This window comes from Clytia hemisphaerica, unplaced genomic scaffold, assembly GCF_902728285.1.
Source record: "Clytia hemisphaerica strain Z4C2 unplaced genomic scaffold, Clytia hemisphaerica genome assembly, whole genome shotgun sequence".
NCBI lineage: Eukaryota > Metazoa > Cnidaria > Hydrozoa > Leptothecata > Clytiidae > Clytia > Clytia hemisphaerica.
In genome coordinates, this window is record NW_027104240.1 from 285,473 (window position 1) to 298,110 (window position 12,638).

General features: G+C 37.3%; 2 protein-coding genes across 2 annotated transcripts; both read left to right on the forward strand.

Annotated features, from left to right (window-relative positions):
- LOC136816251 (properdin-like) lies at window positions 1–4,663 on the forward strand. Its single transcript, XM_067072581.1, has 6 exons — window positions 1–98; window positions 1,142–1,274; window positions 2,372–2,574; window positions 2,911–3,081; window positions 3,690–3,854; window positions 4,276–4,663. Exons 1-6 carry the CDS (start codon window positions 50–52, stop codon window positions 4,587–4,589), a joined length of 1,035 nt encoding a protein of 344 aa, XP_066928682.1. The 5' UTR covers window positions 1–49; the 3' UTR covers window positions 4,590–4,663.
- Window positions 4,664–7,205: 2,542 nt separating this feature from the next.
- LOC136816252 (uncharacterized) lies at window positions 7,206–10,114 on the forward strand. Its single transcript, XM_067072582.1, has 5 exons — window positions 7,206–7,283; window positions 7,754–7,815; window positions 8,213–8,365; window positions 9,047–9,472; window positions 9,648–10,114. Exons 2-5 carry the CDS (start codon window positions 7,764–7,766, stop codon window positions 9,944–9,946), a joined length of 930 nt encoding a protein of 309 aa, XP_066928683.1. The 5' UTR covers window positions 7,206–7,283; window positions 7,754–7,763; the 3' UTR covers window positions 9,947–10,114.
- Window positions 10,115–12,638: the final 2,524 nt, after the last annotated feature.

Here is a 12,638-nt window from a genome sequence, read left to right on the forward strand (position 1 = left end):
TTGGACACGTATTGGGAAAGGATAAACATTCACAGTTCACGCAGGAAGGATGAAAACCGTTATCTTTTTTTCATTTTTCGTTGCTGTCATCAGCGCAGGTAAGCTTAAAAGTTCTTATTGCCTTATTCTGTTAGGTAATCCCCCGGGGGGGGGGCACTGACCTTGACGGCCGACGGGGACGTACCGCTGGAGTTTGAAAAGTGGACCCTGTCAGATATGAATGTTTGGTAAATTTGGGACCCTGTCGGAAAAAAATTTATTTTCCCATTTTCACCCTGATAAGTGGCAAAAATGACGAAATATAAACAAAAAATTGAAAAAGTTTCTTCAGTTCCACCATGCAGCAGTAAAATTAGATGGCTTGTTTGAAATTCACTGACGTTTGAATTTTGTTTTTTCACGTAGCTCCCCGAAATTCCTTTTGGAAAAAGTATAAAATTATGGTAATATTGAGGTGCATTCAAATTTATTTTTTTAACAAGAAACAGCTCAATAAATCAAACTGTAAATAGTTCTTGAGATACCAGTGCCTTTTTTGAAAAGTATGAACCATAATAAAGATGTACCTCTGATCTATGCTTTTTTATAAGAACACGATGCTAAATTACGGCAATAACCTTAGACCAAATTAAGCCTATCCCGGCGAAAACCCTAACTAACACTAAACCTAGCATTTTAAGAACATATTAACCTGAAAAACACAAAATAAGAATTGGGTTCGGTTGAGACTCATCCAAGATTTACTAGTACTTATAAGAAATCGCGTATATGAGTCAGGCCAGTATGATTCCGTTTTCGATATATGTCTAGAATTCAGCAAGGCAGAATTTTATTTCTCAGATAATCTCCCTCTGTATGGAAAATTATCCTCCAATTGTTATCCCCACTGAAAATTTTCAAATAAACCAATCCCCACTGCGAAATATTTTGCTACTTTTCCCACTGCCCCCCCCCACAGAATTTTCTAACTTGAAAACAAAAGAATTGAAATCCCCAGCCATAAAAAGTATGGGAATATCAATCCCCATCGAGTTTCATATTTTTATCCACACTGGCTGAAAAAATCCTACTGGGTCTGTGAGAAGGGGGTGTCTCTGTTAAATACATATGAGATACTGACCTAGGTGGTCTTTCGTTACAGAATGCGACGTCAGCAAATACAAGAAAATTGGTTGCTTTCAGATCGAGGATGAAGTTCGACCAGATTCTTTCCATGAAGTCATCGATTTGGATGAAACTTTTGACATCGACAACTATGAGGAACAACTTCCAAAGTAAGACATTTATTAGGGTAATATTTCTAATCCTCCTGGTAGTACAGCCGGAGATTTGATTTAAGAATACTTCTAACGAGCGTGATGCAAACTTGCCCAAAAGAAGGTGAGATATTGCACATTTTGAGTAAATATCTAGCTCCCTCAGGTGTTCTTGTAGCCCGGGGCCACTTGCAGCTTTTTGATAGACTGGATGGCGCTGATAAGTGGCCCAGTGTAATTTTGCAGGCTCCATTTTTTGGCTTTGCTTGAGGTGGTAGCAAATCCATGCCACTAGACCTACAGCCAATTCGATTGACCTCAAAATATGCCATTTTTGCCCTGATTGCCAATTATTTTGCATTCGATTGACAAAAATTTGGCAAATGTGGCAAAATTTGAGTGCCATAAATGTCTCCATACAAAACACTGTTCCCACGAGACCTGTGTTCTTTTCGCTCCAATTTTGCCAAAGATTTTGAAAAATAGAAGACCTTCCAATGCTAAAACAAAACCATGCCGATCGGCAATTTGGTTGGTTAAAAAATTCACCCGGGCGTATAAACACTTCGCGTTCTACAAACGCCAAAAGAAAACTGCTGACGAAGCACCACAAAACAGAAATCAAAATGGCGGCGTAGCGGTGTACAAATTTGCCATGAAACTATGATCTTTTGACATTGAAAATGTGGATTTGGTAAAGTTGGTGAGTATGGCAAATTTTGAAGTCAATCAAATTGGCTGCTAGTCCCTTTTTGAAGAAAAACAAACAGAAAACTATCGTAGTTTCATAAACTTTGATGGGATTTTAGAAAACATTTTATTGTTTTGATATTTTTATATAATTTTTGAAAACAAAAGTGAAAAAATTCAAGATGGAGAAATTCTCCAGTCTACTTCACTGGACTCAGCGCCATCAAAATCGTCAGAAAGCAAAGTTCAGTCAGAAGTAAGCTCTATAGTCTAGTGTTCCTGTAGACGAACTTTTTCAGTAGCGTGTCGTCTTATTTGTTCGTTAGTATACCGTGTATAAGGCCTTCTACACAGTGGCAGAACAGTTCTTAGAAAATTCTGGTCTAGACGAGGATCACTTTAATATCAATTCTCCATGTCTCCAGATTAGTATGCGAATGCTTCAGCAAAACGAAAGATGATTACAAATACTTCTCAATCGGACATAACGGTCATTGCCATGGTGGCAAATCTTTCCATGCATCAAACCGTACCAACAATGAAGCAGGATGCATCGATGTTGGTCATCATAGTGCTGGAGATGAAGAACACGAATATGTTTACCAAATCAAAGCTGATGCAGCAACACGTACGTTTCTTTTTAAGAGATTTTTAAGAGTCAAATATTATTCGGAATTATCGAGCAAATTATAATGGTTGCAAGTTTTCTTTTTGGGTGCTTTGTTACTTTCAGTAGGTCATGAAGCCACAAAAGATCTGGGAATATGTATATTTTTTGAGGAAGAAAAATCAGAAGAAAAAAAATTTATAAATGCCATACATTCACTCTTGTGAATATAATGAGCTATCCTATTAATGTTTAAGGGAGTTTGGGTAATCTGATTTAAGTAAAAGTGAAAAAATAAGCTTACACTGGCACTTGGGTACTTGTTTCCTTCCTTATGAATTTTCATCTAAATTTCAGCAATTGATGGTGGAGTCAGTGATTTTGGTCCATGGTCACAATGTTCCAAATCATGTGGTGGTGGTAGAAGATCACGTGAGCGCGCATGCGTAGATCCCATCCCAAACGACCCTGGAAAAGGTTGTGAAAATTTGACTCAAGTCGAAGAATGCAACACTCAAAACTGCCCAAGTAAGTAAAATGAAGTCTTTTCAAGGTAATATGATAGACTTGATAAGAATATCAAAAGATTCAGAAATTTTAGCTGACCCGGTTGCAAGACTCTCAGAAGGTTTGTTAGTAACTAAATAGTATCATTGTTTTATTCTCTGCTGACGTCAATCTCCTAAGTTTTATTCCTGAAAAAACCATCCCAGTTCAACAGAATGCCCTAAAATATCATTAAACTGAGACTTATGCTATACTAAACACAGGAAAAAAACTCCATAATTTTCAGTGATCTTTATAATTTGAAATCCTAAAATAAAAACAGAGATACTCCGTCCCTCACCGTATTATTTTAGTCGCTTTACAGCCGTGTAAGAGCCTCTAGAGAAACTCAACGACCTACTGAGACAATGGTTCATTAAAATTACGTAATAATAGACCTTTTCATAATTTGCGTCACGAACATAACTTGCCTCGTTTTGAAATTATTGCCAAGGTGATTAACTCCCAGCGGATTTTATTAGAACTTCTTTCGATTTATAAAAAAATCATTTAATGTCTCAAGGGACAAAATCACCATGATTTATGAAAAGGTCTATTCTTAATCTTAATTTTAATCCATCCTTTTATAGTTAACGGAGCCTGGGGAGGGTGGTCGGAATTCAGCCAATGTAGCAAGTCTTGTGGAATGGGTTCACAATCACGAAGCCGTAAATGCAATAGTCCAAAAGAACAATTTGGTGGGAAGAAATGCGTTGGCAAACACACAGAAACCCAAAGTTGCATGCCACAAATGTGTACGTATCTTTTGGATTATTTAACAATTATCGTTCGGCAAACCCGAACCGAGTCCCCTAGTCCGCTTTTTTACGATTCTTATATTACTCAAGAAAGATTTTATTGCATCCAATATAGACTGGAATCGTTTATAATGCGTGTAATTCAGTAGTATAGGCGCTATATGATAATAATTCTATTGTTACGGGATTTAGTTCGAATAAACTAAAATTGTTCCCTCCATTACTTTTTGCTTTATTTCTACTATGTCTGAATTAGTCGTCTAGCTTGCAGAACTACATCCAATAGAAATATTTAAAGATGGTGCAAGTGATACTGGGGATTAAAATCCCTGTAAAACTTAAATTATAGTTTCTAACACCTTGCCTGAGTTTTTGACACAGAATCCATTGTATGGTAAAATTTCTTTTCTTTGAAAAGGTGTCAAGGGTAAATCTGATGTTCGAATCTGTGAAGATAAAGCAGAAACTCTTTCTTGCCCTGCTAACTGGTCAGTACAAATCCAATCTGGTTCCTACTATGGTCGCAAAAACACATCTGTATGCAAACGATTCTACAACATCAATTGGTCAACTACATGCGAAGCTAACGGTGGCAAAGACAAGATGGCTGAATTATGTGATGGCAAAAGGTCGTGTAGTATCGATTGCAACAATGATCGATTTGGTGATCCTTGTTGGGGAACTAAGAAGTATTGTTTAGTCAAATACAAATGTGTTGGTTATGATTTGTAAAAAATCATTATTTTGACATACTGTTTTACTATTTGTATGAACTTTTATTTATGAGAAGAAAATTTGAGATTGAATCTAACTTTCAAAATATTATTACACCCCTGTCTCTGTGCCCCAGTGGGTGTTGATTACCCAGTGGGGTGAGAATCAAAAAACCTGAAATTAACTGGGGTCAAAAGTATTCTTTCAAATATTGAGTGGGGTGGCAAAAATTTCCTTGACATTCAGTGGGGTGAGAAAGAATCTTTTGCATGAGCTAAATTTTCGTTAGCCTGTGTGTTAGACTGTAGACCGCTTCGAAGGTGTTGGCTAACTTTTGGTTTAGTGCTAGTAAAAATCTGCTTCTTACATGCTACTAAATACCACTAAAAATATCATCAGGTGGATCTACTCTTACACTGTAACATGAAATGTAATGAGGTCTGGGGGAAGGGGGCTATAGAGGCCTGGGGGGAGGGTACTTAGGTAAATGTATGTGCCGCCCTTAAGGGTACCTTTTTTGGACTTCCAAAGTCCCACTAAGGGTCGGAAAAATAGGAAAATTTCAACTTTTTACCCCCTGAAAGATCGAAATTTGGTCAAAATTGGTCAAATTTGTCCCGCTAAGGGACGCAAAATTCCCAAAATTCTCCTTTGTTTTCTCCTTTTTAGTCCCGGTAAGGTTCTAAAGTTCGAAAGTCGGGCGGCACCCCCCGTCAGCTCGCAACCCTAGTACCCCCCCCCCTGGTATAGAGGAGCAGTATGTTATATCAAATTTTATGAACTCTGGAACCTAGTAATGTTTAGTCAACATGATTCAAGTAGAGGTCTTTCTTTCAGTATCTACGCAAGTGAGAAAGCCTCTCGAAAATCTTTCAGGCTATAACCTAGCTTTAAAGAAAGAAAGATACGAGTGCAACTGTGGTTTGCGCTGACAGAAATTTTTGATTTTCAACCCCTCTCGTTTGGCATTTTCTACGTTTTAAAATGACCATGACAATGACGATAGAAGTCGGTTTAAATGCAGTTAATATATTGAAGTGGAACATTTGATGGTAAGCGATCGAAGCAAGCAGATTTTTTTTGGATATTTCACCTTTAAAGAAGGGGAAGGACAAAATTCTAGTGTGGTGATTTTTTGAAAGAAAAGTTCTGCTGGGGTACGTTAAAATAAGGGCATTTCAAGTGGGGTATGTGTAAACTTTTCATCATTTTCAATGGGGTGTTTTTTTACTACAACATTCCAGGGGGGTGAGTGATTTGTCCAGTGGGGCTGAAAAATGAGCCATTTTTGGTAAAAAATTTCACTAGGCCAGTGGGGTGGATCCCACTGGGTCACAGAGGCAGGGGTGTATTATTGGTACGCGAGAATTGGTCAAAAACAGGGGTACAAAGATGGGTCAAATAGAATTTCTTTTATTCAGAGGAAATTTTTTTTCGTGCACTGGTTTCAAGAGTTTCCAATTCTGAAGAAATTTCCTTGAGTTTAAATATGGAACTTATTAATCTCAATTTGAAAAAATTGTGCCATTTACTACTGACCCCCTGGATATCTGGCTGTTTAAATTGATCTTTTCAAACTTGTACAATACGGTTTCCAAAAGAAGTACCTAGGGTGTGGGGTACCTAAACAAACCCAGGGTGATTTACCTACCAGTGTAGGAGGTGCCGCCCTCTTAAATCCCGCTAAGGGTCGTAAAAACCATAACAGCTAATATCAGTCCATCTAAGGGTTAAAAAGAACGAGAAATCTCAGACAAATCCCGGCTTCATGTCCCGACTTTCTTCTTTCAAAAGTTTGACTTTTTGGAAAAAGTCCTGATAACAATCCTAAAATTTCCCAATTTTCATAAAATCGGGCGGTACACCCGTCATCAAGCAAACCTAGTACCCCCAGTTACCAATGTTAAATGTCAGAATTTCTTAAAATGATATTTAATTACAAATAAAATTTTCGTAGCTATGGTGGAAGAGTTTTTACACCAGGGTTCGTTAGATAGACATCTTCATGCTATCTTGATGGTGCCATTTCTAGTCCGACCTTAAATATCAATGTTAATAATAGTAGACTGTATTATATCTAAACCTTACGAATCTATTTTATTAAACAGTTATTCGAACCTGCACGCTTTTCCCTTCTTTTCCTTTAGATTATTCCTCAACTCAGGTAAAACTTTTTTTATTTAAAGTTTACATTCATCCCCATGCATTCCCAACCATTTTGTAACTTTGGACAATCGGAATCTGGAATCTATCGCACTTTTGTAATTTAATAAATCTCCATTGTTTTACGGTAGCGATGGAAACTTCCTTTACAGAAAAGTCGAATATCATTAGCAATGCCGGTAAAAATAAATTAAGGGCTCGAATATTTTTTAGCCGACGAAAATTTTATGGGAAAAATCGGCATTTCGGCAGAAAAATTCATAATTTTTAGCTAACGATATTTTCAAAGATTTATCACTTTCGCACCGAAATCCAAAAAGATTTTTGTGGCAAATTAGCACTCAGGTTACACTTGGTCTAAGATAAAGTCTTACATTTATCAAGTACCTGCATGCTAATATAAAAATTTTAGGTTAAAATTTCAGCGCTTTGTGTTTCCTTTTTTGCCACGCGACAATGAATGTATCGAATATTGAATCAAATAAATTTAGCGTACTTGAAGTCTCATTTTCACAAAGCTTCGATGCAAACAAGTCTTGCTTGAATTTGGTGAGTTTTTTTTTAATCTACAGTGAGTTTGCTCTGGAAATAGCATTTCAATGTCGATTTTGAATAATATTTCTCTAATTAATGCTGTAACGTCATATATGATTGCGATGATTGCACGATTACAAGCATGCAGCCCATATTGAATTCAAAATCTAGGCAAAGTAGGTTGTTGGGATCTCTCCAGGGGGGAGGGCACTCATATGGTCCAACCCATCGCATGTGCCGTCCTTAAGGGTAGGTTTTTCGAGACTCTCGAAAGCACTGTAATGTAAGGGTACCTTTTCACTTCTCAAGGGCTGCACTCTAAGGTTCTGATTTTGAAAGCAATTTTTTGACGGCACGTGCAGTCGTTTAGAAATCGCGTGCCCCCGGGAATTTCTAAAAGTCGTTAACTATGGCACAATTCCCTAATATTACAGGGCGGTGTAAAATAAAAAAAAATCGTTGTAACAAGCCTTTTCTCATTCCAGCTGGGACAAAATGAAGGTTCTGTTGGCATTCGTCGTTACAATTGTGTTGGCTAACGCAGCAAGTAAGTCATTTGCCCTTTATTTTGGGTGGTCCATCAATCTTTTGCATTATTCTGCACAATTGAAATGTTTCAGATGCTTATCTATCTTCAATTTATCAAAAACACTACGATTTTTGATACAAAAAAACCTTTAAGGATAAAGAAAAAAAAATATTGGAAATTTCAAAAATATTTGAAGAAATATTTCAAAAAACAATAAGAAGTTTGTTTATGAAAAAAATCCCTCTAGAATTAACCTATTTGGAAAGTTAAGTCTTTCCAGCCTCAAACATCAAACTTTCTATGGATCCCTGACGGCGTAGGGTTCTTGTTTACACATATAAGGTACCTCTAATCCCAGTACCAATGGGGCATTCAAACAGGGAGCATGTTCATGTTTTTCTTTTACATCTTGTAGAACAATGCAAGGTTGACAAGAAGTACAGAGTGGACTGTGGACATTCTCTTATCAAGAAAAGTGAATGTGAACGTAAACATTGTTGTTGGAGTCCTTTGGAAGAAAATAGTAAAGAGCCATGGTGCTTCTTCCCTGGAAGAGCTGTTAATTTTGGTAAATATATTTTCAAAACTGTAGAAGAACGGTTGGTATTAGACGATGTTATTGTCTATTAGAATGATAGTAAAGGCGGGAAAATATCATACATAAAATATCATAGAGAGGACTTTAGAGCCGTTATGGCAGCCGGTATATAGGGAAAGAAAATCGGCGGGAGAATTTCGAAGAAGACTGGCAGACTTAATCAGATGTAAACTATTTTCGGCAAAAAGCCCGTTTGCGAATTTTCTTCGGCTTTGGGCTTATTTCTTAGATAGTGATTTGTCTAAGGCTATAGCATAGTCTAAGTTGGTATTTGCACAAAAGCGTGAGGGAATGAGTTCTGCCGGGGGAGGTACTAGGTTTGCGAAATGACAAAGGGTAGCCGCCCCACTTTTGAAAATCGGAAATTTAGGGTATAAAATTGAGGAAAGCCGAATATTTGTGAATTTTAGAACCCTTACCAGGACTACTATCCAAAAAGTGTAGCCTTTTTAGGGATAAATATCGGAGTTAGTGGTTTTTTGTAACCTTTAGGGGACTGAAATTAGATACTGTGATTTTTACGACCCTTAGAGGGACTTTGAACATCCAAAAAGGCACCATTAAGGGCAGCACATACCCATACCTTGCTTTTCAACGTAGGGTCTATCATTTTTCAAATCTTATGCTTCATTTTCCACTATTTTTATTTAGGTTTTCCAAACAGTTTCTTTGGAACTGAAGCATCAGAAGGAACTGAGCAACCAGAAGAAACCGAAGGACCCGGAGGAACACAAGAACAGGAAACACCACAAGGCCCATTTGTAACAGAGGGACCCGAAAAAACAGAGGAACCAGAAGAGACAGAAAAACCACAAGCAACAAAAAGACCATTTAAAACAGAGGCATCAGAAGGAACAGAGACCCCAGAGGGAACTGAGGGACCCGTAGGAACCGAGGCACCAGAGGGAACTGAGGCACCAGAAGGAACAGAGACCCCAGATGAAACTGAGGGACCAGAGGGAACTGGGGGACCCGTAGGAACCGAGGAACCAGAGGGAACTGAGGGACCTGTAGAAACCGACAGACCAGATGGAACAGAAGAACCAATTGAAACAGAAAGACCTCAGATAACCAAAGGTTTGATTTTTTTTAACGTTTTTCGGACTTCGAACAGGGTAATATGAAAGAGACATTATGGATAGGAGGAAAGGTTTGTAGGTTTCCACAAAGATCAGTCTGTAGTGATACTATCAAATACTATGGAAGGATGACTCAGTTATTCATTGTTTTATTTTCTTCTTTTTTTTCATAGCTGGCAAAATGGGTCAAGTTCGTATTTGCGAAGATGACAGCAGGATCATTTCTTGTAAGAATGAAGGAAAACTTCAAATCCTCGAAGGTTCTTACTATGGTCGCAAGATAAGCAAAGGTTGCAAAAAATGGTATCATTACCATTGGAACACATCTTGCGGAGAAGCATCAAGTAAAAGAATCATGTCCTTGAAATGTGATGGCAGAAAATCATGTGAAATCTCTTGCGACAATGAGTCATTTGAGGATCCTTGTTGGGGAACCAAAAAATACTGCTTAGTCAAATACAAATGTGCTTAAACGAATCGACATAAATTTGACATGCACCCATTTATCCTATGATGACAAATATAATATTCAGATATAATTTTTTGCTTTATTAATTAATTCTTAAAGGTGTATTTTTTATTTGACGAAGGGAAGGGAAAAATAAGAAGGTAAATCTGGCTTCAGTTTACTTTATTCTTATCAGTGTCCTTGATTCTTTTTTGGCCTTATATCCTCTGTGGGAATATTGGATACAATGCCAGCGTTTTAAGGTGGGTTATAGGAGCATAACATCTAGAACATTTTGTTTCTTTCCATTTTTACACCCTCTTCTCACAGAAGCCAGTATAGGTAAAAATAACAGACTGAAACTCGATGCGGATTAAAAGTCTTTCATTTTTTATGGCTGGAGATTTAAATTCCATTGTTTTTAAGTCACAAAATTCAGTGGGGATGGAAAAATTAGCATAATATTTGGCAGTAAAGATAGGTTTATTATTATTTTCAGCGGGAACAACAATTGAAGTATTTTTTCAAAGTAATTTTCCAATGGGGACGATAGTTTTACCGATTTTTCCAGTGGGAAGGGTTCCTAGTGGGTCTGTGAGAAAGGGATGTATACTTTCCTGGTAACGGAATGAAGAGACTGACTTGCTATAATTAATAGCTTAATTAATGTCTGCCTTGCCAAATTGTTAATGAATACCAAAGTAATAATAATTGCCAAAATCATGATGAGCTAACAAGTTTTCATGCCAAATGTCTAATCAGGATTCTAATGCTGATAGCTGACATTTTAACGGCTAAAAACGAGGTTACTTTTTTAATAGCGATAAGAACGATATAAATATAACTTATCTCGGTACCAGGCCAATTCTTTTACCTTCACTTTATATCTTGTCACCTTTGAAACCTCTAAGACTTTAAAAGGACGAGTTGTATAAGTTCCTGGTTACTGGTTAAAACCTGCTCAGACGAGACGAAGATTTTACTCATTGAACTCAAGACCTAAGAGAGAGAAGTGAACCCTCTGAATCATCCGGAATGAGCCCTATCTCTGGATAGATACCTATCCTCAGAGATTACCACGTTTACCAGATGTATGCCTGGCATATTCCCCATACTCTTTTATCAGATAAGACCTAGGAGAGGCCGAACACATCTATTGAAACCAGGACAAGCTGGAGTTTTTACAAGCTCTTATTTGATTTGGTTGGTCGTTTTATTACTTTTTCTAAAGAACGCGTCATTTCTATCACTTTAAATGACCAATTAGTGAAGTATCTTGTAAAAACTCCAGCTCATCCCATTGACACCAACGGCATTTTTTATCGAACTACAGTAACTGGGGTCTAATTTCATTGTTTTCGAATTGTATTCTTTAAAGAGTGCAACACTTTCTATCGACGCTTTGATAAAAACATAGTCATTATAAAAAATCCCGGTCTGGCAATGTATCATTTTAGCTTTGTGTTCAATTTTCGTTTGTTACAAACAAAAGACAAGTTGTGGTTTGCAAACTTTTCGATCACATTACCAAAATCTTCTCAAGGGATTGGTCTTCTTCTAATCACATGATCAAAAAGTTCACAAATAAATCGATATTTGTACGTAAGCTTTATCTTTTTAACAACTAATTTAGTCAAGCTTTCACTAAATGCCCACGCAGAAGATCATGTCATGCACTTATAAAGCTTTTAATGCTTTAAATATTAAAGCACTTCCCAAGAAAAATCTTCTATGTTGTTGGTCAAAAGAAAAATAAAGGAATGCCATTGTGGTCTATTCAGACTTACAGTCGAGAAAAGTTGAAATGCGCTTTAATTTTTTTCAAGTGCATTAGTACTTTTTCATGATGCAATCTTTTCTCCAAGCTGAAAGGATCGAAGCCATTAAGATGATCACAGCGCAGACAATGAAGAGACGTGCCTCCAGGAAGCTAGACTTTTTGAGTTTATAGCTATATACTTTCACTTTATTGTGTTTCCGTATGAATGTCTGTGTATCTAGTCTAACCACCGTTAAATGCCTTCGGGAAGGTCCCTCCTAACTTGGAAAGCCAGAATTGGAGCTATTTCACCAAACCACTGGAGCTATTTAGAAAAAGTTGTGCATGTAAAGTTAAACCCCGGGGGGGGGGGGGGGGGGGGGGGGTACTGGGGTTGCGAGCTGACGGGGGGGGGTGCCGCCCGACTTTCGAACTTTGGACCCTTACCGGGACTAAAAAGGAGAAAACAAAGGAAAATTTTGGGAATTTTACGACCCTTAGCGGGACTAATTTGACCAATTTTGACAAAATTTCGATCTTTCAGGGGGTAAAAAGTTGAAATTTTCCTTTTTTTCCGACCCTTAGCAGGACTTTGAAATAGATTTTACCACACTGAAAAAACAGTGAATACACTCTAAGTGAGGTAAATCTATTTTGAAGACCAAAACCAAAAGACCAAAAGAAAAAGTTTGTTTACATTGATTGACATTCAACATTCCGCATTCAACCACTTTTGGATTCAACTTTACATACAGATATGGCCATTTGCAAACATTCAACATTTTTGTACTTTGCCGGTATCTTGTTTTACTAAGTTAAGAAGGACTTTCTCGAGTTACGACCATATGATGGTATTTAAAGCTCAAGAAGCTCTATAAACAATAGAGCTAGTTATTAATATAATAAGAGACAAAGATAAATTACAGTTTGAACAAAAATATCAAATGTACGTACATT